Source organism: Hyla sarda, chromosome 9, assembly GCF_029499605.1.
Source record: "Hyla sarda isolate aHylSar1 chromosome 9, aHylSar1.hap1, whole genome shotgun sequence".
Classification (NCBI taxonomy): Eukaryota; Metazoa; Chordata; class Amphibia; order Anura; family Hylidae; genus Hyla; species Hyla sarda.
Genome location: NC_079197.1, coordinates 168,804,971 through 168,828,785, shown reverse-complemented (window position 1 = coordinate 168,828,785; position 23,815 = coordinate 168,804,971). Strand labels below are relative to the sequence as shown.

General features: G+C 45.4%; 2 protein-coding genes across 6 annotated transcripts in view; one reads left to right on the top strand and one right to left on the bottom strand.

The window, feature by feature from the left end:
* On the top strand, window positions 1-6,706 carry FKBPL (FKBP prolyl isomerase like). 3 transcript variants are annotated; one of them, XM_056539036.1, is made up of 2 exons: window positions 1-61; window positions 5,585-6,706. In XM_056539036.1, exon 2 carries the CDS (start codon window positions 5,622-5,624, stop codon window positions 6,423-6,425), a length of 804 nt encoding a protein of 267 aa, XP_056395011.1. In that variant the 5' UTR covers window positions 1-61; window positions 5,585-5,621; the 3' UTR covers window positions 6,426-6,706. The 3 variants fall into 3 exon arrangements, with proteins under 3 accessions (XP_056395011.1, XP_056395012.1, XP_056395014.1); XM_056539037.1 differs by lacking the exon at window positions 1-61 and adding an exon at window positions 2,169-2,305; XM_056539039.1 differs by lacking the exon at window positions 1-61 and adding an exon at window positions 2,289-2,312.
* Window positions 6,707-13,979: 7,273 nt separating this feature from the next.
* Window positions 13,980-23,815, bottom strand: part of LOC130291067 (zinc finger protein 37-like) — a 34,754-nt gene continuing 24,918 nt past the window's right edge. Inside the window, exons 8-10 of one of the 3 annotated variants that reach the window (XM_056539434.1) lie at window positions 21,770-21,852; window positions 21,583-21,691; window positions 13,981-15,131 (exon numbers count right to left, since the gene is read on the bottom strand). In XM_056539434.1, coding sequence (XP_056395409.1) covers window positions 14,200-15,131; window positions 21,583-21,691; window positions 21,770-21,852 — 1,124 coding nt within the window. In that variant the 3' untranslated portion in view covers window positions 13,981-14,199. Of the gene's footprint in view, window positions 15,132-21,582; window positions 21,692-21,769; window positions 21,853-23,815 lie in introns of all 3 variants that reach the window. The other 2 variants (XM_056539435.1, XM_056539436.1) reach the window with 2 other exon arrangements.

Here is a 23,815-nt window from a genome sequence, read left to right as displayed (position 1 = left end):
GCAGGTCCTTTACCGCCCCCCCCTCCCCACCTGTGCTGTGGATTCTCCTGGCGTGTTCCCGGTCAGTGTGTGTTGTGTGTTTGTTGGGATCTGCGCGTCTTAGTGATATTGATGTGCGAGCGGCGGCGGCGGCGGCGGCGGCGGCAGCTGGTGTAGAACTACAAGTCCCAGCAGAGTGACTTCACAGTTACAATTTATTATATCTACACAACCGTATATACTTGTTGATTTAGGTCATTTTGGTTCGGCTGGGTTCACACTGCGCTTTTGTCGCCGTTTTTATTTTTTTTTGTTTCCGTTACACTATGTGTACTTTTGCTGTATACAAAAACGTAACCAACTACGCTATTGTGTGCGACAAAAAAAATTGTGCACATTTCGTTTTTGTTTTTGTGTGTGTGTTTTTTTATTTTTTTTTTATAATGTGTCAATGGAAAACGGATTCTGCATTATGGCATACTGCAGTAGCTGTTTTTTAGCATTGGGTAACACAGGGCTAGACAAATCCCAGGCGTCAGGTCGCCATTAGAGATGAGCGAACTTACAGTAAATTCGATTCGTCACAAACTTCTCGGCTCGGCAGTTGATGACTTATCCTGCATAAATTAGTTCAGCTTTCAGGTGCTCCCGTGGGCTGGAAAAGGTGGATACAGTCCTAGGAGACTCTTTCCTAGGACTGTATCCACCTTTTCCAGCCCACCGGAGCACCGGAAAGCTGAACTAATTTATGCAGGATAAGTCATCAACTGCCGAGCCGAGAAGTTCGTGACGAATCGAATTTACTGTAAGTTCGCTCATCTCTAGTATTAACCCCTGGGGCAAGAGGTTATTAAGCCCTAGTGTTCGTGACGCCAGAGTGGTTTTTGGGTACTGTAACCACACGAACGGTATCTCCGCTATTCCAATGGCTAGATAAGGAGAGTCCACAACCAGTTATGGTTTATCGGAGGCTTTACTGAGTTCAGACAGATGGAATTATCTTCACAACTAGGCCAGATTCCCAGAGAGGTGGCCAGGAACACAGAGGGACCTTGCAGCTTGCTGGGACCAATTAGACTTGTAATAGACTTTAGATAATTATCTTGTGTCTTGACTATAGACTGGACTTGACTATTTGTAGTGACAGCAGTCATAGACTTGTGACTTACTGGAATGACTGTAGCTTTGTGGCCTTCCAGATGCTGGTCACTAGCACTGAGATCTCTGATGTTTGCTGGTTCTCAGTGAAGACTGATCTGAGGAAATTGTAATGGCCGCCCCTTTATATAGTGGGGGGCTGGACTAAGGCCCATTGGTCAAGCTGCGGGTCATAGGTTAAGCTGGTGCTCTCTGGGTGACATCATGTGACAACATAACACAACATGTGACATTCCACAGATCCTTTAGACTATCTATACCACTGGTCCCCAAACTGTGGCCCTCCAGATGTTTCAAAACTACAACTCCCAGCATGCCTGGACAGCCAACGGCTGTCCAGGCATGCTGGGAATTGTAGTTTTGCAACATCTGGAGGGCCACAGTTTGGGGACCACTGATCTATACATTAGGACACTGACTACACAGAAGGTAGGATAAATAACATTATAGAAACAGAAGTGGAGACCCTGCAGGGGAGCCCCCAGGTCACGGAGGGACTCAACCTGACAGGGCCTAAGTGTATTGCAAGGACCATGTCCTGTACTGGGACATTTATCTATAATCTCTCATGGCAAAGGGGCAACTACCTACAGCTACCTATCCCACAGCTCTGTTCACTCACACGGGTCCCAGTCCCCACTGGGGCTTACAATATTAAAGGAGTAGTCCAGTATTGGAAAACTTATCCCCTATCCTAAGGATAGAGGATAAGTTTCAGATAGCAGGCAGCCAAGCGCTGGGACCCCCCGTGAACTCCTAAAAAAGGGCACACGGCTCTCCAGACGGATATCGTGTCAACCATCGCACGAAACTCAGCCTTAGGATACAGGACACGTTTTTTCCAGTACTGGACTACTCCTTTAATTCACCTATCAGTCTGGGAGATTTATCAAAACCTGTGCAGCATAAAAACTGACCAGTTGCCCATAGCAACCAATCAGATCGCTGCTTTCATTTCTAACAAGGCCTCTGAAAACAGCGATCTGATTGGTTGCTATGGGCAACTGGTCAGCTTTTTCTCTGCACAGTATGTTTTTTGGAGTGTAGGAGGAAACCCACTCAAGGGAAAACATACAAACTCATTGCAGATATTGATTGTCCTTGGTGGGATTTGAACCTACGTCCCCTGCAAGGCTACAAAACTAAGCACTGAGCCTCAAAGAACAATGTATAAGGTTATGTTCACACCATCTCATAAAAAAAAACTGATTTAGTGAATAATGTAGAGGTTCTTGTGTATGCCTTGTGCTTACCTGTTTTAGCATGAGTTTTGAGCCACCGTGGTTTCTGTTTCAGAATATTAAAGGGGGACTCTGCCCCTGTACATCTTACTCCCTATCCAAATCTCCAACAGGGCCGGCATTGCGGCATTCCGAACATGAAAGCTTTGGGATTCTGTGTTCATGACGTCGCGCACCCTCCCTCCCCATTCACGTCTATGGGTGGGGGCGTGGCGGCTGTCCTTGCTTGTCCCGCCCCCTCCTGTGGACATGAAAGAAGAGGGCGCGGCATGACGTCACAACCATGGCCGCCCAAACCCAGTGTTGTGAACAAAAATGTTCATAACGCTGAGGTGCCGGCCAGAGATCTATGTTCGGCCACTGGGACCCCCCCCCCCGTGATCAGACGTGATCCCTTATCATTTAGATAGGGGAGATAAGATGTCCAAGGGCGGAGTACTCCTTTACTGATTCTGTAATGCTGCCTACATTTCCAATGAAGTCTTATCACTGCACCTTATGAGACCAAGCTGACTAGACTTCAGCAAACAGAAGCCTTAAAGGGGTACTCCGCTGCTCGGCGTTTGGAACAAACTGTTCCGAACGCTGGAGCCTGCGTCGGGAGCTTGTGGCATCATAGCCCCACCCCATCGATGCATGTCTATGGGAGGGGGGCGTGACGGCTGTCACTCCCCTCCTATAGACTTGCATTAAGGTGGTGGGGCGTGACGTCACAAGTTCCCGGTGGAGGGGGCGGAGCTATGGCGTCACAAGCTCCCAGCACTGACTCCAGTGTTCGGAACAGTTTGTTCCAAACGCTGAGCAGCGGAGTACCCCTCTAATTACTGAGACTCATAAGAGGATTGGGGTCTGTTCACATTATGTGCAGTTTTGATGCATTTTCTTATTCAGAGTGTATTTTTACAAACATTTTTGGGAGAAAGTGATTTGACTTATAATCACAATGGAGATGTTTTAGGAAGACTTGAAGACTGCAGGTCTTGTTAACATGTCGCATCAATACAGCATTTGGTGGAATTTTTGCTAAGAATTCCTAACATTGCAGGAAAAATCTAAACGTTTTTACAGCGGTTTTTTTTTTTTTTTTCATGAGCAATGGATCCTATAGAGATAGCAGCAGCAGTATACAGATAGAGCTGGAGGGGAGGTTTATAACTACTATATATCCTGATCTCATAGAGATAGAGCTGGAGGGAGGTGTTTAACTACTACACTGCTCAAAAAAATAAAGGGAACACTTAAACAACACAATGTAACTCCAAGTCACTGACACTTCTGTGAAATCCCACTGTCCACTCAGGAAGAACACTGATTGACAATCAATTTCACATGCTGTTGTGCAAATGGAACAGACAACAGGTGGAAATTATAGGCAATTAGCAAGACACCCCAATAAAGGAGTGGTTCTGCAGGTGGTGGCCACAGACCACTTCTCAGTTCCTATGCTTCCTGGCTGATGTTTTGGTCACTTTTGAATGCTGGCGGTGCTTTCACTCTAGTGGTAGCATGAGATGAAGTCTACAACCCACACAAGTGGCTCAGGTAGTGCAGCTCATCCAGGATGGCACATCAGTGCGAGCTGTGGCAAGAAGGTTTGTTGTGTCTGTCAGCGTAGTGTCCAGAGCATGGAAGCATTACTAGGAGACAGGCCAGTACATCAGGAGACATGGAGGAGGCCATAAGAGGGCAACAACCCAGCAGCAGGACCGCTACCTCCGCCTTTGTGCAAGGAGGAGCAGGAGGAGCACTGCCAGAGCCCTGCAAAATGACCTGCAGCAGGCCACAAATGTGCATGTGTCCACTCAAACGGTCAGAGACAGACTCCATGAGGGTGGTATGAGGGCCCGACATCCACAGGTGGGGGTTGTGCTTACAGCCCAACACCATGCAGGACGTCTGGCATTTGCCAGAGAACACCAAGATTGGCAAATTCTCCACTGGAGCCCTGTGCTCTTCACAGATAAAAGCAGGTTCACACTGAGCACATGTGACAGACGTGACAGAGTCTGGAGACGCCGTGGAGAACATTCTGCTGCCTGCAACATTCTCCAGTATGACCGGTTTGGCGGTGGGTCAGTAATGGTGTGGGGTGGCATTTCTTTGGGGGGCCGCACAGCCCTCCATGTGCTTGCCAGAGGTAGCCTGACTGCCATTAGGTACCGAGATGAGATCCTCAGACCCCTTGTGAGATCATATGCTGGTGCGGTTGGCCCTGGGTTCCTCCTAATGCAAGACAATGCTAAACCTCATGTGGCTGGAGTGTGTCAGCAGTTCCTACAAGAGGAAGGCATTGATGCTATGGACTGGCCGCCCGTTCCCCAGACCTGAATCCGATTGAGCATATCTAGGACGTCATGTCTCGTTCCATCCACCAACACCACTACAGCACCACAGGCTGTCCAGGAGTTGGCGGATGCTTTAGTCCAGGTCTGGGAGGACATCCCTCAGGAGACCATCCTCCACCTCATCAGGAGCATGTCCAGGTGTTGTAGGGAGGTCATACGGGCACGTGGAGGCCACACACACTACTGAGCCTCATTGGGACTTGTATTAAGGACATTACATAAAGTTGGATCGGCCTGTAGTGGGGTTTTCCACTGTGATTTTGAGTGTGACTCCATATCCAGACCTCCATGGGTTGATACATTTGATTTCCATTGATAATTTTTGTGTGATTTTGTTGTCAGCGCATTCAACTATGTAAAGAGGAAAGTATTTCATACGATTAGTTCATTCATTCAGATCCAGGATGTGTTATCTTAGTGTTCCCTTTATTTTTTTGAGCAGTGTATATATCCTGATCCCATAGAGATAGCAGCAGTATACAGATATAGAGCTGGAGGGGAGGTGTAGAACTACTATATATCCTGATCCCAGAGAGATAGCAGTATACATATAGAGCTGGAGGGAGGTGTATAACTACTACATATCCCGATCCCATAGAGAAAGCAGCAGTATACACATGACCCAGTTACAGTATTGAGATGCATGGTTGCAGCTGTGCGCATGATATGGGGGGGGGGGATCCTTCATTGCTTTGTCGTCTATGAATATTTCTGTTGTGGACGAAGCAGATAGTTTAACATAAATGACCAAGACTTTCCTTATAGGTGCTGGTTAAACACCCTGTATTAATAATGCTGACTTTCATTACATTATGCATCAGGTCATAGTCTTCATTTATGTATGGTCTTCATCTCTTCTAGAAAACTGGCGCAACTGTTCCTGGAATCCTCAGAGGCGATGGATAGTCCTCCGGCTTCACCAGACTGTAGATCTTGGTATTGCCCAGATGGGAGCTTCACAAAGACCATTCTAGAGCCAGGATCAGGTGTGGACAAACCCAAGGAATATGCCATGTGCACCATATTCCTGGAACCTCTCAGTAACCCTACAACTTCAACCATAGACAATGGGTATCCTGCAGGGAGCTGGGTACAGATAGAACTGGGGGAAGGAGATACCAGTCGGGACCGTCTGATTGACCAGTGCCTGGAAACCATGCTTCCTGGAGAAGTCTGCAGAGTGGACAGTGCTTTGGGTTTCCAGTTCATCTTGAGATTGGAAAGTTTCAGAGATGGAAAGGAGGCGTGGGAACTGGACGTGAACGAGAAGATGGAGAGGGCGGCCAGAGATCGGGAAGCAGGCGGGAAGGCTTATCGAGATGGGAACCTTGAAGGAGCAGAGAGGCGATATGCCAGGGCGCTCCGGCTTCTGGTCTGTACACCAGGAGACGCAGAGGAAGATAAAATAGCCCTGCTCTCTAACCTGGCGGCTTGTGACCTCAAGAAGGGGAGGCTACGTGAGGCTGAGGTGAGGTGCACACGAGTCCTTGACAAGAACCCTGACCACCTGAAAGCTTTGTACAGGAGGGGTATGGCCAGGGCCGGCATGTCAGACTGGATGGGTGCAAGGGAGGATCTGGAAAAAGTCTTGAAACTGGATCCGGGTAACAAGGAGGCGAGAAGAGAAATTGGCAAAGTCCGGGAAAAGCAGAAGAACGAGCAGGCGCAGATCAGTAAGGCTTTAGGGAAGATGTTCCTATAAACCGGAGCCTGTACCGATAGACAGCCATAAACCCGCCCATAATAAGTGTCCTCTCTGACTACTGTGGTATAAAGCTCCTCATGTCTCCGTAATATTACTAGTCCACATGGTTCAAAGATGGCCGCCTACACTACCAGTCTGCTAACCAGCTTAATGCAGTTGTCTGATTGGAGAAAATGGCTCTTGGTTCGTTTACCTCAGGGAAGTCAACCATGAATGGATTGACTTATGGAGTGAAGTGTGTGATGCATAGATTCTATACATGTACAAATAAAGTCCTATTATTTATTTCATGTCCTTTGTAAAGTCTTGTTCATTGCATTGTCTCCATCACACTGGCACCATACTGACCCGTCCTGTGGTGCTGACCGCCAGCTGGGTGAAGTTAGGCCAAGACCAGTTCAGGACCCAGAAGTTCTTAGCAGGTCGTCTTCTGAGGCAAAGCAGTCCATGCAGGAACTATTAGGCCATTATCACCCAATGGAATGTCAGAGCGGATTCGGGCAGTAACATCGGTCACGGAAATCATGATTGTCAATTCTTTTGGCGAAATCCGCTCGGAAATGCATTGCTGTCTATAGAGGGCGGTGCCTTTCCGAGCGGTCCTAGAGCCGGCATGTTTTCCAGGGGCACAGTCAGCCATTCACCATGTAAACATTGCTTTAGGCAGGTTTCCACTTGTTTTGTTTGTTGTTTTTTTGTTGTAAATGCCTAAAAAAAAAATGGTGCAACTGCCACACGACGCTTCTGGTGGAAAAAAAAATTGGGAGTGATTTATCAAAACATGTCCAGAGGAAAAGTTGCTGAGTTACCCATAGCAACCAATCAGATCGCTTCTTTCATTTCTGAAAAAAATGAAAGCAAGCTGATTGGTTGCTATGGGCAATAGGGATTTATGAAACAATAAAACATACTTGACGTTTTTTCCTTTTTGCCGTTTTTTCACTCATCTTGGATGTTTTACTGCGGTTTTGAGCTCTGTGTCAAAATTGCAGCACGTTGAGATTAAGGCGTGTTTTTTTTGTTTTTTTAATGAAAGCTTACGGGATGTAGGTTTTAGCATTGGTGCTGTTTCTGGTGTACCCCCTCCCCCAACAATGTTTTCAACAGAAATCCTTGTCACATGATGAAAGAATCGCATGACTTTTCATGATAACGCCAAAGAACAAAAAAAAAAGACAAAATATCAAGACTAAAACCCACTATTTTTAAATCACAGGGCAGTATTATTTGTTTTTGTTTAGAGGGGTACTCCACCCCTAGACATCTTATCCCATATCCAAAGGGACCCCCACAATCTCCCTGCTGCACCCGGCGTTCGTTTAGAGCGTTGTGATGTCACGGTCACGCTCCCTTAATGCAAGTCTATGGGAGGGGGCGTGACGGACATACGTGCGGATATTCCGGAACGTGTGAACATGGCCTAAAGTTGTACATGGAAATAGATATTGAGGCCCAGGGTCTTGAATATTTGGTTAAAATAATGTATTAATTTATTAAATATATATAGTGTATACCAATCTCACAGGGCCCTTGTGAGTTAGCAATTATACAATAAAATCAAGGTAAGAGCATATATATTGCAGAAGGCAAAAAATAAAAATAAAATAAAATACAATAAGTATAGTTAATATATAATAGAGGTATATACTTTGCTTTCAAATAAGGTGCATTTAGTCAGTGACTTCGCATCTGTAATCCAGCCAAATGTCATAAATGAATGAGAGGACGGCACTTTGTAATCCAAAGGGTGATAGTACAATGGTAATAAGTATCCTTTGTAGAAACAGATACTTTGTACGCACTTGTGATGATGTCTCCGCTTAGTTCTCTGTGCAAGAGGTTTGCTGCTGGAGACTCTGCCGTCTCATCGGTATGCAGCGATATTACAGATAAGTAACTGTTCTTCAAATTTGTTACAACACGTACATATAGTTACTGGTGGATGGTAACACAATCCCTTTAGGCAAAGGGTCCACTGCTAGAGACCGTGCACTCTCAAAAGTATGCAGTGGAATAGGTGGGCTGATTTCTAGGGGGACTGAAGCACTTCAATTGTATAACACATCCATGTATATAGTACCTGGTATGCGGCTGACAATCCCGACAGTGGTAGAAGGGCACTTACTGTTAGAGACACGGCCGTCTCATGTAATACAGCAAAGAGATGGATAACGGTGGGTCCGGTAAGTGGAGATGTCTTTTGCGGTCCTGGCAGTTGAATCAATGTGGCGTGTCCTCGTGGCTGCGGCCCCGTACTCAAGTAAAGTTTGCCGTAGATAGGATGGCTCTGTATCCAAAATAGGGCTGGGTGATGCGGCACTCTAAGGTATAAGCTGGACGCGTTTCAAGTCCTCCATAGGACTTTTCCTCAGCAGCAGCTGCTATATGTATGTATTATAACAAATTTGAAGAGCAGTTACTTATCTGTAATATCGCTGCATACCGCTGAGACGGCAGAGTCTCCAGCAGCGAACCTCTTGCATAGAGAACTAAGCGGAGACATCATCACAAGTGCATACAAAGTATCTGTTTCTACAAAGGATACTTATTACCATTGTACTATCACCCTTTGGATTACAAAGTGCGGTCCTCTCATTCATTTATGACATTTGGCTGGATTGCAAAGTCACTGACTAAATGCACCTTATTTGAATGCAAAGTATATACCTCATTTATATATTAACTATACTTATTGTATTTTATCTTTTTATTTTTTGCCTTCTGCAATATATATGCTCTTACCTTGATTTTATTGTATAACTGCTAACTCACAAGGGCCCTGTGAGATTGGTATACACTATATATATTTAATAAATTAATACATTATTTTAACCAAATATTCAAGACCCTGAACCTCAATATCTATTTCCATTATTTATTTTCAATTGACACCGTGGATTATCAGGTGCCATTTGGGCTGCTCAGGTCATTGGGAACTAGGTGATTTAGAGCCTCTCGTATACTTTGTATTATCTAAAGTTGTACGTGTGCTACTGGAAACCATGATCAGAAAAATGGGAAACACTGACATATAGATGCCTGCATTCGCTCATTTCATCTTATACTGAATGTAGTTTAAATATCTGAAACGATAAAGTGTGAAAAATATTACAAAATTAATAAAAATTAGATTTAAATTTTTTTTATACACTAGACTAGTCTTTCCCAAACAGGGTGTCTCCGGCTGTTGCAAAACTACAACTCCCAGCATGCCCGGACAGCTTTCGGCTGGGAGTTGTAGTTTTGCACCAGCTGGAGGCACCCTAGTTGGGAAACACTGCACTAGATTGATTAACAATAGGTGTTCCAGTGCTGCAGGAAGCCATGGCAGCCTGTAGTAATGGAGAGCCGATAACACTGATCAATGCTGTTCTAGGGCAGCCTGTAGTAATGGAGAGCCGATAACACTGATCAATGCTGTTCTAGGGCAGCCTGTAGTAATGGAGAGCCGATAACACTGATCAATGTTGTTCTAGGGCAGCCTGTAGTAATGGAGAGCCGATAACACTGATCAATGCTGTTCTAGGGCAGCCTGTAGTAATAGTGCGCCGATAACACTGATCAATGCTGTTTTATGTCAGCCTGTTGTAATGGAGTGCTGATAACACTGATCAATGCTGTTCCATGGCAGCCTGTAGTAATGGAGCACCGATAACACTGATCAATGCTGTTCTAGGGCAGCCTGTAGTAATAGTGCGCCGATAACACTGATCAATGCTGTTCCATGGCAGCCTGTAGTAATGGAGCACTGATAACACTGATTAATGCTGTTCTAGGGCAACCTGTAGTAATGGTGCGCTGATAACACTAATCAATGCTGTTTTATGTCAGCCTGTAGTAATGGAGTGCTGATAACACTGATTAATGCTGTAGTAATGGAGCACTGATAACACTGATTAATGCTGTTCTATGGCAGCCTGTAGTAATGGAGCGCCGATAACACTGATCAATGCTGTTCTAGGGCAGCCTGTAGTAATAGTGCGCCGATAACGCTGATCAATGCTGTTCCATGGCAGCCTGTAGTAATGGAGCACTGATAACACTCATTAATGCTGTAGTAATGGAGCACTGATAACACTGATTAATGCTGTTCTAGGGCAGCCTGTAGTAATGGAGAGCCGATAACACTGATCAATGCTGTTCTAAGGCAACCTGTAGTAATGGTGCGCTGATAACACTAATCAATGCTGTTTTATGTCAGCCTGTAGTAATGGAGCGCTGATAACACTGATCAATGCTGTTCCATGGCAGCCTGTAGTAATGGAGCACCGATAACACTGATCAATGCTGTTCTAGGGCAGCCTGTAGTAATAGTGCGCCGATAACACTGATCAATGCTGTTCCATGGCAGCCTGTAGTAATGGAGCACTGATAACACTGATTAATGCTGTTCTAGGGCAACCTGTAGTAATGGTGCGCTGATAACACTAATCAATGCTGTTTTATGTCAGCCTGTAGTAATGGAGTGCTGATAACACTGATTAATGCTGTAGTAATGGAGCACTGATAACACTGATTAATGCTGTTCTATGGCAGCCTGTAGTAATGGAGCGCCGATAACACTGATCAATGCTGTTCTAGGGCAGCCTGTAGTAATAGTGCGCCGATAACGCTGATCAATGCTGTTCCATGGCAGCCTGTAGTAATGGAGCACTGATAACACTCATTAATGCTGTAGTAATGGAGCACTGATAACACTGATTAATGCTGTTCTAGGGCAGCCTGTAGTAATGGAGAGCCGATAACACTGATCAATGCTGTTCTAAGGCAACCTGTAGTAATGGTGCGCTGATAACACTAATCAATGCTGTTTTATGTCAGCCTGTAGTAATGGAGCGCTGATAACACTGATCAATGCTGTTCTAGGGCAACCTGTAGTAATGGTGCGCCCATAACACTGATCAATGCTGTTCCATGGCAGCCTGTAGTAATGGAGCGCCGATAACACTGATCAATGCTGTTCTAAGGCAACCTGTAGTAATGGAGAGCCGATAACACTGATCAATGCTGTTTTATGTCAGCCTGTAGTAATGGAGCGCTGATAACACTGATCAATGCTGTTCTAGGGCAGCCTGTAGTAATGGAGCGCCGATAACACTGATCAATGCTGTTTTATGTCAGCCTGTAGTAATGGAGCGCTGATAACACTGATCAATGCTGTTCTAGGGCAACCTGTAGTAATGGAGAGCCGATAACACTGATCAATGCTGTTTTATGTCAGCCTGTAGTAATGGAGCGCTGATAACACTGATCAATGCTGTTCTAGGGCAGCCTGTAGTAATGGAGCGCTGATAACACTTATCAATGCTGTTCTACGGCAGCCTGTAGTAATGGAGTGAAAATAAGAACAACTCTCATTGTTCTACAAATCTGTGGGGTACCCAGTGGTGGGACACCCCACCGATCAGCATTTAAAGGGGTGAGATGGGAATATCCCTTTAATCCCTTAAGGATCAAGCCCATTTTGGCCTTAAAGCAGATCTGCAGTGTTAGACACTTATCCCCTATCCTACGGATAGGGGATAAGTGTCTGATCGCGGGGTGTTTAAATGCTGGGACCCCCCACGATCTCCTATACGGGGCCCTGGCTCAGCAACGGCCCTCCTGTGCAGGAGGTGTGTCGGCCGCAGCATGACCACAGCTGACACGCCCCCTCCATGTATCTTAATGAGAGAGGCGGAGATGCAGCATTCCTGCATCCCCGCCTCTCCCATAGATTTGTATGGAGGGGCGTGTGGTCGACCTCAGTGAGGTGGATGACACGTGCATTAGCCGCACAGAGCCGCGCCAATGCCAGGTCCCCTTACGGTAGATCGCAAGGGGGTCCCAGCGTTAACCCCCCCCTGCGTTCAGACACTTATCCCCTATCCTGCAGTCTCCAGTGTCTAACACTGCAGTACTCCTTTAAGGACACAGACAATTTTATTTTTTCATTTTTGTTTTTTCCTTTTCACCTTCTAAAAATCATAACTTTTATATTTCCATGATGGCTTGTTTTTTGCGTGACCAATTGTTCTTTGTAATTACATTAATATTATTTGTGTGGGGAAATTGAAAAGGTTTTCACGCTATACACTTTACGGTAAAAATGACATTTTCTTTATTCTGTGGATGAATTCGATTAAAATGATTACATGCTTTAATATTGTATTACTTAAAAAAAAAAATCTTAAAGGACATCTGTAGTGAAAATAAGGGGGAGGGACCCCCCCGCAATCTCCTGAACGGGGCACCAGCATTGCCGCGCTGTGCGCCAGCTAATGCACGTGTCTTCGACCTCATTTAGGTTGACGGTACACCCCCTCCCCATACAGCTCTATGGAAGTGGCGGGGAAGCACGAACGCTGCATCCCCACCTCTCCCATGGAACTACATGGAGGAGGTGTGTTGGCCGCAGCGTCATGCTGCGGTCGGCACGCCTCCTGCACAGGAGAGGCAGAGCCGGGGCCCCGTGCGGGAGATTGTTAATGCAGAATTCCTTTTAAGCTTTTTTTTTTTTTTTTTTTTTAAACAGAATTAGTAGGTTTAAAATTGCCCTATTTTGACACCTATAACTTTTTAATGTTTCCGTATACGGGGCTGTATGAGGGGCTTTTTCCCTTTTTTTTCACAATTTTTTTAACTTAAATTGTCCCCATAGGGGACTATTTATAGCAATCATTAGATTGCTGATACTGTTCAGTGCTAAGTTTATAGCATATAGTGTTATCGGCGATCTTCTTCTCTGGTCTGCTCGATTTTAGACGAGCGAAGAAGACCCCGGGATGACGGCCGGAGCAGGTAAGGGAACCTCCGGCCGCAGTGCCCAAAGTGATCCGATCATCCATTCAAACGCCCGCATTGCCACAGATACCGTGATCTGTATTGATCATAGCATCTAAAGGGGGTTAATTAGCGCGATCAGTGATCACAGCCGGGACCTGCCGTGCATAATGCAAGCACCGCTCCAGTGCTCACGTCATGTACAGGATGTAAATGTACGCCCTGGTGTGTTAAGTACCAACGCATCAGGACCTTAAGGGGTTAAAGGAAATCTGTCATCAGTTTCACCTGCACTAACCTGTCGGTACAGACAGGTAGTGCAAGTGATACTGATGACAACCATACTTATCTGGTCCCGTTCTGTGCTCCCGTTATCTTCCTCTGTATCTTCCGTTGCGGGGCCGACTTGGAGCGTGGGCGGAGCTTCCTGACATCGCGCTGCTGTTTGCTGGCAGTGGGACCCAGCAGAGAAGCAGCAGCGGTGATGTCAGAAAACTTCACTCATGTTGCAAGTCAGCCCCGGAGGAAGATAGTGGGAGAACGGGACCAGGTAAGTATGGTTGTCATCAGTGTCACCTGTACTACATGTCTGTACCGCAATGCTTGCCAACAGTGTGTCTCCAGCTGTTGCAAAACTACAACTCCCAGCATGCCCAGACAGCCGAAGGCTATCTGTGCATGTTGGGAGTTGTAGTTTTGCAACAGCTGGGGGCACCCTGCTTGGGAAACACTGCACCAACTGGTTTGTGCAGGTGACACTAATGACAGATTTCCTTTAAGTTATAGATAACTCTGCATCCTATGGAAACAGGTCCTATGGCAGCCATTGCTGTGGACGTGCTGGCCCTGGGTAAAAACAAATTATCACAATTAAAATGTCTTCTTCAATGAAAATATTCAATTACGTAGCAAAAATATTTTATAATATAAACATACAGATGACTTGGCCCGATATGAATTCTCTGATACAAGAGTCATCTGTAAGACATTTCTCTCATTCTATATATGGCTATAGCTTTCCCCCGCTGTGATTTATTTGATGAACCATAAGAGATTTTTTCTGGTTGAACCGTTTCCCACATTCAGCGCACTGGTATGGCTTCTCATTTGTGTGAACTCTCTGATGGTAGACAAGAGCTTGCTTATGGTTAAAGCGTCTGTCACACTCTGTACATGGATATGGCTTCTCTCCAGTGTGGAGTCTCTTGTGTTCAACGAGACTTTGTTTACGGGTAAAACATTTCGAACACTCTGGACATGAATAGGGTTTCTCTCCCGTGTGGCTTCTCTTGTGTGTCGTAAGTTCGGATCTCTGGGTAAAACGTCTGTCACAGTCTGGACATGAAAACGGGCGCTCTCCCGTGTGAATTCTCTGATGTATATAAAGATTGTTTCTCAATCTAAAACATTTCCCACACTCTGAACACGAGAACGGTTTCTCCCCAGTGTGAATCCTCTCATGTTCCACAAGACGTGGTTTAGTTCTAAAGCATTTCCCACATACTGAACATGAGAATGTCTTCTCCCTTGAGTGGATTTTCCGGTGCCTCACAAGATCTGCTTCCTGGTTGAAAAATTTTTCACACTCCAAACATGAAAAAAGTTTCTCCTCTGTGTGAACCTTCTGATGTTCATCAAGATCTGAGTTCGTTGCAAAACATTTCCCACATTCTGAACATGAATATGGCTGCTCTCCTGTGTGGATTCTCTGATGTTCTAGAAGATTTCTTTTATCCGTGAAACATTTTCCACATTCCAAGCATGAAAATGGACTCCCATTAAAGCAGGGAGGCTGTTTATCGGTCTGTGATTGGTCAGATGAGAGACCTCTGTTGTGGATGTGTAAAGGTAGATTTGTGGTGCTAAAATGTTCTCCAATAATATTTTGTATGGTATGGTGTTCTGGCGGGAGAGGATTACACTGGAGACTTAATAGGGCATCTGTTGGGGATAAAAAATATTATTCCATTGTTTTTCAAAAACACGGACAAATGTCATGTTGTGTCTGCATTATCACGTCAGTACTAGCAGAGTACCCGGCGTTCCCCGGTCTTCCTACCTAAACCTTGTGAGAGGAAAAGCATCAATGACTCTCGTCCTCATACCGAGATCTCAGGTGGGGCTGAGCTGTGATGTAGAGACTGTAGGCTGAAATAAAAGGGGGCTTAGCAGGGACCGGACCGACACGTTCACCCGGAGATGCGGGGCTTGTGGAGTACCGGTGGGGCTGAGCAGTGATGAAGAGATTGTGGTTGAAGGGGTACTCTACTGCCCCAGTGTTCAGAACATTTAGTTCCGAAAGCTGGGTTTGGGCTGTGGGGGTCTTGATGTCATGGCCAAACCCCCTCAGTGCAAGTCTTTGGGAGGGGGCGTGGCGGCCGCCACGCCCCCTCCCAAAGACTTGCACTGAGGCGGCGTGTTTGTGACGTCTCGACCCCCGTAGCCCGCACCCAGCTTTCGGAACTAAATGTTCCGAACCCTGAGGCAGCGGAGTGGTTCCCTTTAAAGGGAACCAATCATCAGATTTTACCCTATATAACGCTTGGCAAAGCGTTATATAGGGTAAAATCTTTATTTTCACCATTCTCGGGGGACGCTCCTGCCTCCAGGGATGGTGAAGATATGAAGTTATAAACTAGTCACCGCCGTAAGTAGTCACCTGGACGGGGAGCTCTTCTCACCTACTCCCGTTCTTCGGCCGGGAGCGACGCCCCCTCCACTTGATTGATGGGCAGCGTCATCACTCTGCCCCGTATGTTCAGTGAGCGGAATAATGATGCGGCCCATCAATCAAGCGGAGGGGGCGTCGCTCCCGGATGAAGAACGGGAGTTGGTGAGAAGAGCTCCCCGCCCAGGTGACTACTTACGGCGGTGATTAGTTTATAACTTCATATCTTCACCATCCCTGGGGGCAGGAGCGTCCCCCGAGAATGGTGAAAATAAAGATTTTACCCTATATAACGCTTTGCCAAGCATTATATAGGGTAAAATCTGATGATTGGTTCCCTTTAAAGGACCTGTGATGTTGTTTTTGGCCATGAGCTGAAAAAGAAGGGCTAAAAATAGAAGGGGTGTGGCTTGTTGGAGGGGTGTGGCTTGAGAGCTGGACTGACACACTCACCAGGAGATGCAGAGCAAAGCTTGTGGAGTAAGGTACCAGAAGGCCCATAGACTTGTATGGGACTTTAACCCCTTAAGGACTGAGCGATTTCACGTTTTTGCATTTTAGTTTTTTCCTCCTTGCCTTTAAAAAATCATAACCCTTTCAATTTTGCACCTAAAAATGTGTATGATGGCTTATTTTTTGCGCCACCAATTCTACTTTACAGTAACATTAGTCATTTTACCGAAAAATCCACAGCGAAACGGAAAACAAAATTCATTGTGAGACAAACGTGAAGAAAATTTTTTGTAAATTTTGGGGGCTTCCGTTTCTACGCAGTACATTTTTCAGTAAAAATGACACCTTATCTTTATTCTGTAGGTCCATACGGTTAAAATGATCCCCTACTTATATAGGTTGGATTTTGTATCACTTCAGAAAAAAAAATCATAAATACATGCAGGAAAATTTATACGTTTAAAATTGTCATTTTGTGACCCCTATAACTTTTTTATTTTTCTGTGTTCAGGGTGCTATGAGGGCTAATTTTTTGCGCTGTGATCTGAAGTTTTTAGCGGTACCATTTTGTTCTGATCAGACTTTGTTTGCGCTATGTTTGACTTTGTAATTTTTTTTGCGCGTACGCCATTGAACATGCGGTTTTAAAAGCGGTATATTTTTATAATTCGGACATTTCCGCACGCGGCGATACCACATATGTTTATTTTTATTTACACTGTTTTATTTTGTTACTAGGAAATGCCGGGTGATTTAAACTTTTAATTCAGAAGGGAATACCTGAAAGGGTTAACTTTTTTTTTTTACACTTTTTTTTTTTTGCGAGCTCATAGCTCCTATAGGGACCTATGAGCTTGCAATGGTTGCTTGCATACACAGATTGTTGCCTTGCCGTTGCATGGCAACAAGCTGTGTAATCGGGGGTTGATTGCTCCAGCCTGTAACTCAGGCATGGAGCAATCAATCAGAGCCGGGACGCCGACAGAAGAAGGTAGGGACCTTCTTCTCTACGGGTAGCTGATCGGGGCATCGCGATTTTATCGCCATGACCCAGATCAGCCCGACTGAGCAGCCGGGAAGCATTTACTGTCACTTTTGATGCGGCGCTCAGCTTTGAGCACCGCATCGGAAGGGTTAATAGCGCGTGGCCGAACGATCGCGGCCGCGCGCTATTAGCCGCGGGTTCCGGCAGTGAATAGGCCGCCAGGACCCCGCGTTATAGACAGGGACCGGACTTAGGACGTACTCATACGTCCTAAGTCCTTAAGTGGTTAAAGGAGATATTAAGCCAAAAGAGGTAAAAATAAAAGTTACATATACAGTATATATACTTACACTCACCATGACTACACAAGGAGACATTCCATCTGATTTGTTTCAAAATCGGACCTTGAGTCCCTGCTCTTGTTTTCTGTGTGAGCTGCAGGGAGGGGCTGCCTTCAGAGAGTGAGCAGTGCATATAGATGAGGGAGGTGTGTGTGCCTCAGCCAATAAGGGACAATCACATGGTACACTGAAGCTCTGCTCTCTGACCTGAGGGGAAGTGAGTATGACTTTGTGGTCTACATGTAGAGACAGTCATCATGTGCGATAAGATCTACTGGACTTCCTGCCTGGAGAAAAAGCTGGGAAAATATATGCTCAGCCAAGATTACACTTTACATTGCAAAGTTATATAATGTTAACATATGCAGCTATATCAAGGTAATTTTATTTGGCTGAAGTTCTCCTTAAAGACAAAACCCTGACCCTGATATAGTTTCGACATGGGTTGCACAAGCATATTTACCGTATATACTCGAGTATAAGCCGACCTGAATATAAGCCGAGGCCCCTAATTTCACCCCAAAAACCCAGGAAAAGTTATTGACTCGACTATAAGCCTAGGGTGGGAAATACATCATCCCCCCCCATGTCATGATCCAGACCCCATCATTATCACCCCCCTGTCATCAACACCCCCATCATCATCACCCTGTCATCATCACCCCGTCATCATCACCCTGTCATTATCACCCCCGTCATCATCACCCTGTCATTATCACCCCCGTCATCATCACCCCCGTCATCATCACCCTGTCATCATCACCCCCGTCATCATCACCCCCGTCATCACGCCCCCCCCTTCATCATCACCGCCTGTCAATCCCCTCAGTGATCTTCAACCTGCGGACCTCCAGATGTTGCATGATGCGCATGAACGTCCCTGTGCGTTGTCGTCAAGGCAACGTCACTAGTCCGGGGCAGGCCCGGAGCGAGCGGAGAAAAGGGCCTCCCGGTGAAAATGTACAACCCGGAACAACTAACCCTCCCCAACGGACGGTCCCTGCAGCATAGATGGCCTGGACCAGCTCACCCTTCCTTCCCACCGAGGGGAGGTGAGTAGAAAACAAAAGGGGGGGGGGGGGGGTCTGGTTGATGACGAAGGCCCACGCAGTGGTCTTGAACCTGCAGACCTCCAGATGTTTCAAAACTACAACTCCCAGCATGCCCGGACAGCCGATGGCTGTCCGGGCATGCTGGGAGTTGTAGTTTTGCAACATCTGGAGGGCCGCAGGTTGAAGACCACTGATGAAGGGATTGACAGGCAGAGAGTTCACTCGAGTATAAGCCAAATGGGGGTGTTTTCAGCACGATTCTCGGCTTATACTCGAGTATATACGGTAGATATATCAATAGCATCAATACAGTGTGGACGCGAGTCATTGGTGGTTCCGTGTAAAGTGCCAGGCCTCCGTGCTGCCATGACTGCTCCGCTGATAACTGGCCATGGCAGACTGTGTCAGCAGAGACCTGATAACGTAGATCAATGCAGAGGAGTAAGAGCAGTGAGACTATGGCGCTCTCTGCCACATGATGTGGTGATGTCTGGATGCTTTTCTGGAAAAATATATTATTCTATATTATGGATAGTAGATTTATGGGGATAGAACGTTGACCCAGGGATTTATTCTGATGCCATAATGGGGTCCGGAAGGAATTTTTCCTCTGTCATGGGGCAATTGGCATCAGCCGCATGAGTTTTTTTGCCTTCCTCTGGATCAACACGGTAGGGTTCTAGGTTGAATTCGATGGACTCTTTTGTTTTGTATTCAACCTTATAAACTATTTAATGCATATGAAGTTTGAAAAAAATAAAACTTGAACCCAGTTATCTTCCAAAATGTTGTAATAAAATGTTTTTAATGAGCCAAGCTGCAAAATGTCAAGTAAAAAGAGGGAAGGGACGGAGATAGGGGGTGGAGCAGCTTCGAATAGAGGGAATAGGTAAAGGGTGCTAAGGAGTAGGACCAAAGGGGGAGATTTATCAAAACCCGTCCAGAAGAAAAGTTGCCCAGTTGCCCATGGCAACCAATCAGATTGCTTCTTTCATTATTAACAAGACCCCCTGCAAAATGAAAGAAGCGATGTGATTGGTTGCTATGGGGAAATTTTCCTTTGCACAGGTTTTGATAAATCTCCCCCCCCCAAAAAGCTTAGGCCGCAAGGTATACATTGTGATATCCGTCTAATGACCTGTGCTGAGGAAGAGTTGCTGAGTTGCCCATAGCAACCAATCAGATGGCTTCTTTCATTTTGCAGAGGCCTTGTTAATAATGAAAGCAGCGATCTGATTGGTTGCTATGGACAACTGTTCGACTTTTCCTCTGCACAGGTTTTGATGAATCTCCCCCTATGTTTGGACCCTTTCCTCAAACGTATACTTTTTTTGTGTGAAACCCAAAAGTATGGTCTACATTTGTATACTTAGGGGGGAGATATGTCAAAATCTGTCCAGAGGAAAAGCTGCCCATAGCAACTAATCCGCTCCCTTCTTTCATTTTCAACAAGGCCTCTGCCAAATGAAAGAAGCCATCTGATTGGTTGCTATGGGCAGCTTTTTCTTTTCCCCCGTAGTCCCTACTAGAGCACGTTCGGTCCATTAAACTGGATGGGCCTGCCATGGTATACGTCGTCTACCTTGTTCCTGATATCCCAAACAGAACTCCTCTGTTTCTCAATAAGTTTGGTGCTTGGGCCCCTCATCCAGTCTATTATAGAAACTAGAGATGAGCGAACTTACAGTAAATTCGATTCGTCACGAACTTCTCGGCTCGGCAGTTGATGCCTTAACCTGCATAAATTAGTTCAGCTTTCAGGTGCTCCCGTGGGCTGGAAAAGGTGGATACAGTCCTAGGAGACTCTTTCCTAGGACTGTATCCACCTTTTCCAGCCCACCGGAGCACCTGAAAGCTGAACTAATTTATGCAGGATAAGTCATCAACTGCCGAGCCGAGAAGTTCGTGACGAATCGAATTTACTGTAAGTTTGCTCATCTCTAATAGAAACGGATAGATGAGTAATAAAGTCTAAAATTGGGTAAATCAATTCCTCCCTTGTCTTTTAATACAACCAGAGTGTAATACTGAGTGAGGGTCTCTTATTTCCCCTATAATGAGAGATTAGTAAAGAGAAAGAGCTTGGTAGAAGTATAAGAAGCAAGTGTATAAAAATATTAGCTTGGAAAGAGAAATCTGTAGGGTCACATTGCGAGACGTGACGGGGTTTCATGGGGTACTCCACTGCCCCAGCGTTTGAAACATTTTGTTCGGAAGGCTGGGTGCAGGCTGCAGGGGGTTGTGACGTCACACAATGCCCCCTCAATGCAAGTCTATGGGAGGGGGCGTGGCAGCTGGGGCAGTGAAGTACCCCTTTAAAGGGGTACTCCGGCGCTAAGACATCCAAAGGATAAAGGATAAGATGAGCATTGTGACATCACGCCCCCTCACATAGGCTTGCATTCAGGGGGCGGAGCGTGACGTCACACGGGGGCAGGGGCTGTGACGTCACAATGCTCCGGTCCCTGTGATCGCCAATAATCAGACCCGGAGCAAACGTTAAGATGTCTTAGCACCGGAGTACCCCTTTAAGTTTCTATTTAGAATTCGTAGCTATTTCCTTGAACATAAAGACTTAACTTCCGCCCCCTGTAAAATCCATCATTACCAGCTATATGTCCCCGTTCTGCCCTCTAGTGGCACAAAGTGAGGACTGTTGATTACCCTGAACCCAGTACAGTGATACTTCCAGGACATGACCACTCAAAATTGCATTGAACAGTGGCCTATGGGGTGGTCTTCTTAAAGAAAATGGCCACTATGCATCATGTATAATAGACTGAAAATCCATCACGTGAAATGTGGTCAGGATAAGGGGGTTGTCTTCTCAGCGAGGTGGTCTTTAGGAGGTTTCCCCATCTGTGATCTACTACGATGCTGGGAGGTTATTCACCTGTCCTGATATCAGTCGCTGTTTCCTCCTTCTTATATGGGAGATCCCCTCTATAATACTCCTCATCTCCCTCTGTCTTTTCCGCTTTGACAATGATATGTTCATCAATCTAAAAAATAAAACAGCTCTATATTAGATGTGTGATGTAGCGCTGTCTCTTTAAGGCTCTTCGTGATCTTCCATTTACCTGATTATTCTCACGATCATCCAAGGTAAAACCATGAAGATGACTGGGACGACCTTGTGGTGGATCAATTCTATAGGAGCCATCTGTAAGAAACACACAGAGGCTGTACACATTGTATATATATATGATAAGAAACACACAGAGGCTGTACACATTGTATATATATATATGATAAGAAACACACAGAGGCTGTACACATTGTATATATATGTGATTATATGATAAGAAACACACAGAGGCTGTACACAGTGTATATATATATATATATATATATATATATATATGTGATTATATGATAAGAAGCACACAGAGGCTGTACACAGTGTGTATATACATTGGCCCTCATTTCGGGTTGTAAGTCTATCTTGCTTTCTTACCCGACTGCTTTTTTCCCCTGGTATTTATTATTATGTCGCATCCTGTTTGTCGCACGTGGGTTTTGTTGGTTTTGGTTTCCAACTCCTCTGAGCTCTCGGGAAAAAATCCACAACAATACAACAAATTCGGGTTGGAAACCTTAATAAATACGTGGGAAAGCTCAGAAATGTCGGGTTACGCCCCTTTTTCGGGTTTGGGAGAATCCACATCGGGTCCGTCGGGAAAAAATGTTGCATCATGTCGCAGACTGGCGCACGATGTCTGCGACATGGCGCAGACAAATATGCGACAAAAACACCCGACAAAAGAGGTCGGGTTTAGAATAGTAAATGAGGGCCATTATATGTGATTATATGATAAGAAACACACAGAGGCTGTACACATTGTATATATATATATATATATATATATATATATATATATATATGATTATATGATAAGAAACACACAGAGGCTGTACACATTGTGTATATATATATGTGATTATATGATAAGAAACACACAGAGGCTGTACACATTGTATATATATGTGATTTTATTACAAGCAAGAGGCTCCTATTATAATGCCTTTCTTTCTTTACTGATTCAAATAGCAGCAAACAAACAGTTAACATAGTGCAAAGAAAAAAGTGTTTTAGATAGTAACAGGTGTGCTATTGGATAATGGTTCCACCAATCAGTATGCAGCACAGGTGATATAATGTCCAGGTAACACAGCATCTTCCTCTTTCTTTGCTGCTCTGGTCAAAGATAAGTACCTGTATTTTATTCAAATTCATGTAACACCTTATTATTATATTTATCTATATATACCAATTCCGCTACTTAACATATTCCCTATATCTTTTTCCTTACACTATCTGTTACTGGGCAGATTTTATTTTCGCTGTCACAGCTCTGCTCGCGTGCGCTGTTGCGAGGCAGATCCCGGTCTTCGAGCTTGACGCGATCTTGTCAAGTCTCGCGAGAGTACGCTACTAATTGTCCCATATACTTGCGCTTGTCGGCACCAGTCCCTATCAGGAGCGCTGACTCCCCTGTCAAAGGCAACTCTCCGGCTCCTGTCATACCAGCCTCCGTCAGAGGCAACACTCCGGCTCCCCTATCAAAACTCCTGTCACAGACAATAAGCTAGCTCTCCTGTCATACAGCTCCTGTCACAAGCACTTATGAGACGCCGGCTCTCCAGTCAGAAATGGCGCTTTCCTGTCAGAAGGGTACTCTAACTATACTGTACGGTACAATCCTTCTATTAACCTCTGGTTATTCTATCTGACACCAGAAGGCATTTATTGATTTAGTTTGGTATACCAGCGGTAAATATACTTATATATATATTCCTCAGACTTCTGTCTCCAACTATTCATAATCATGACAGAGGAGGATACTGCTAGGAATTCTCCCTTAGGGTGGGTTCACACTACATTTTCTCCCATACGGGAGCGCATACGGCAGGGGGGAGCTAAAACCTCGCGCTCCCGTATGTCACCGTATGCGCTCCCGTATGTCATTCATTTCAATGAGCCGACCGGAGTGAAACGTTCGGTCCGGTCGGCTCATTTTTGCGCCGTATGCGCTTTTACAACCGGACCTAAAACTGTGGTCAACCACGGTTTTAGGTCCGGTTGTAAAAGCGCATACGGCGCAAAAATGAGCCGACCGGACCGA

Coding starts and splice junctions, on each gene's coding strand:
- FKBPL (XM_056539036.1), top strand. CDS start 5,622: ATGGATAGTCCTCCGGCTTCACCAGACTGTAGATCTTGGTATTGCCCA.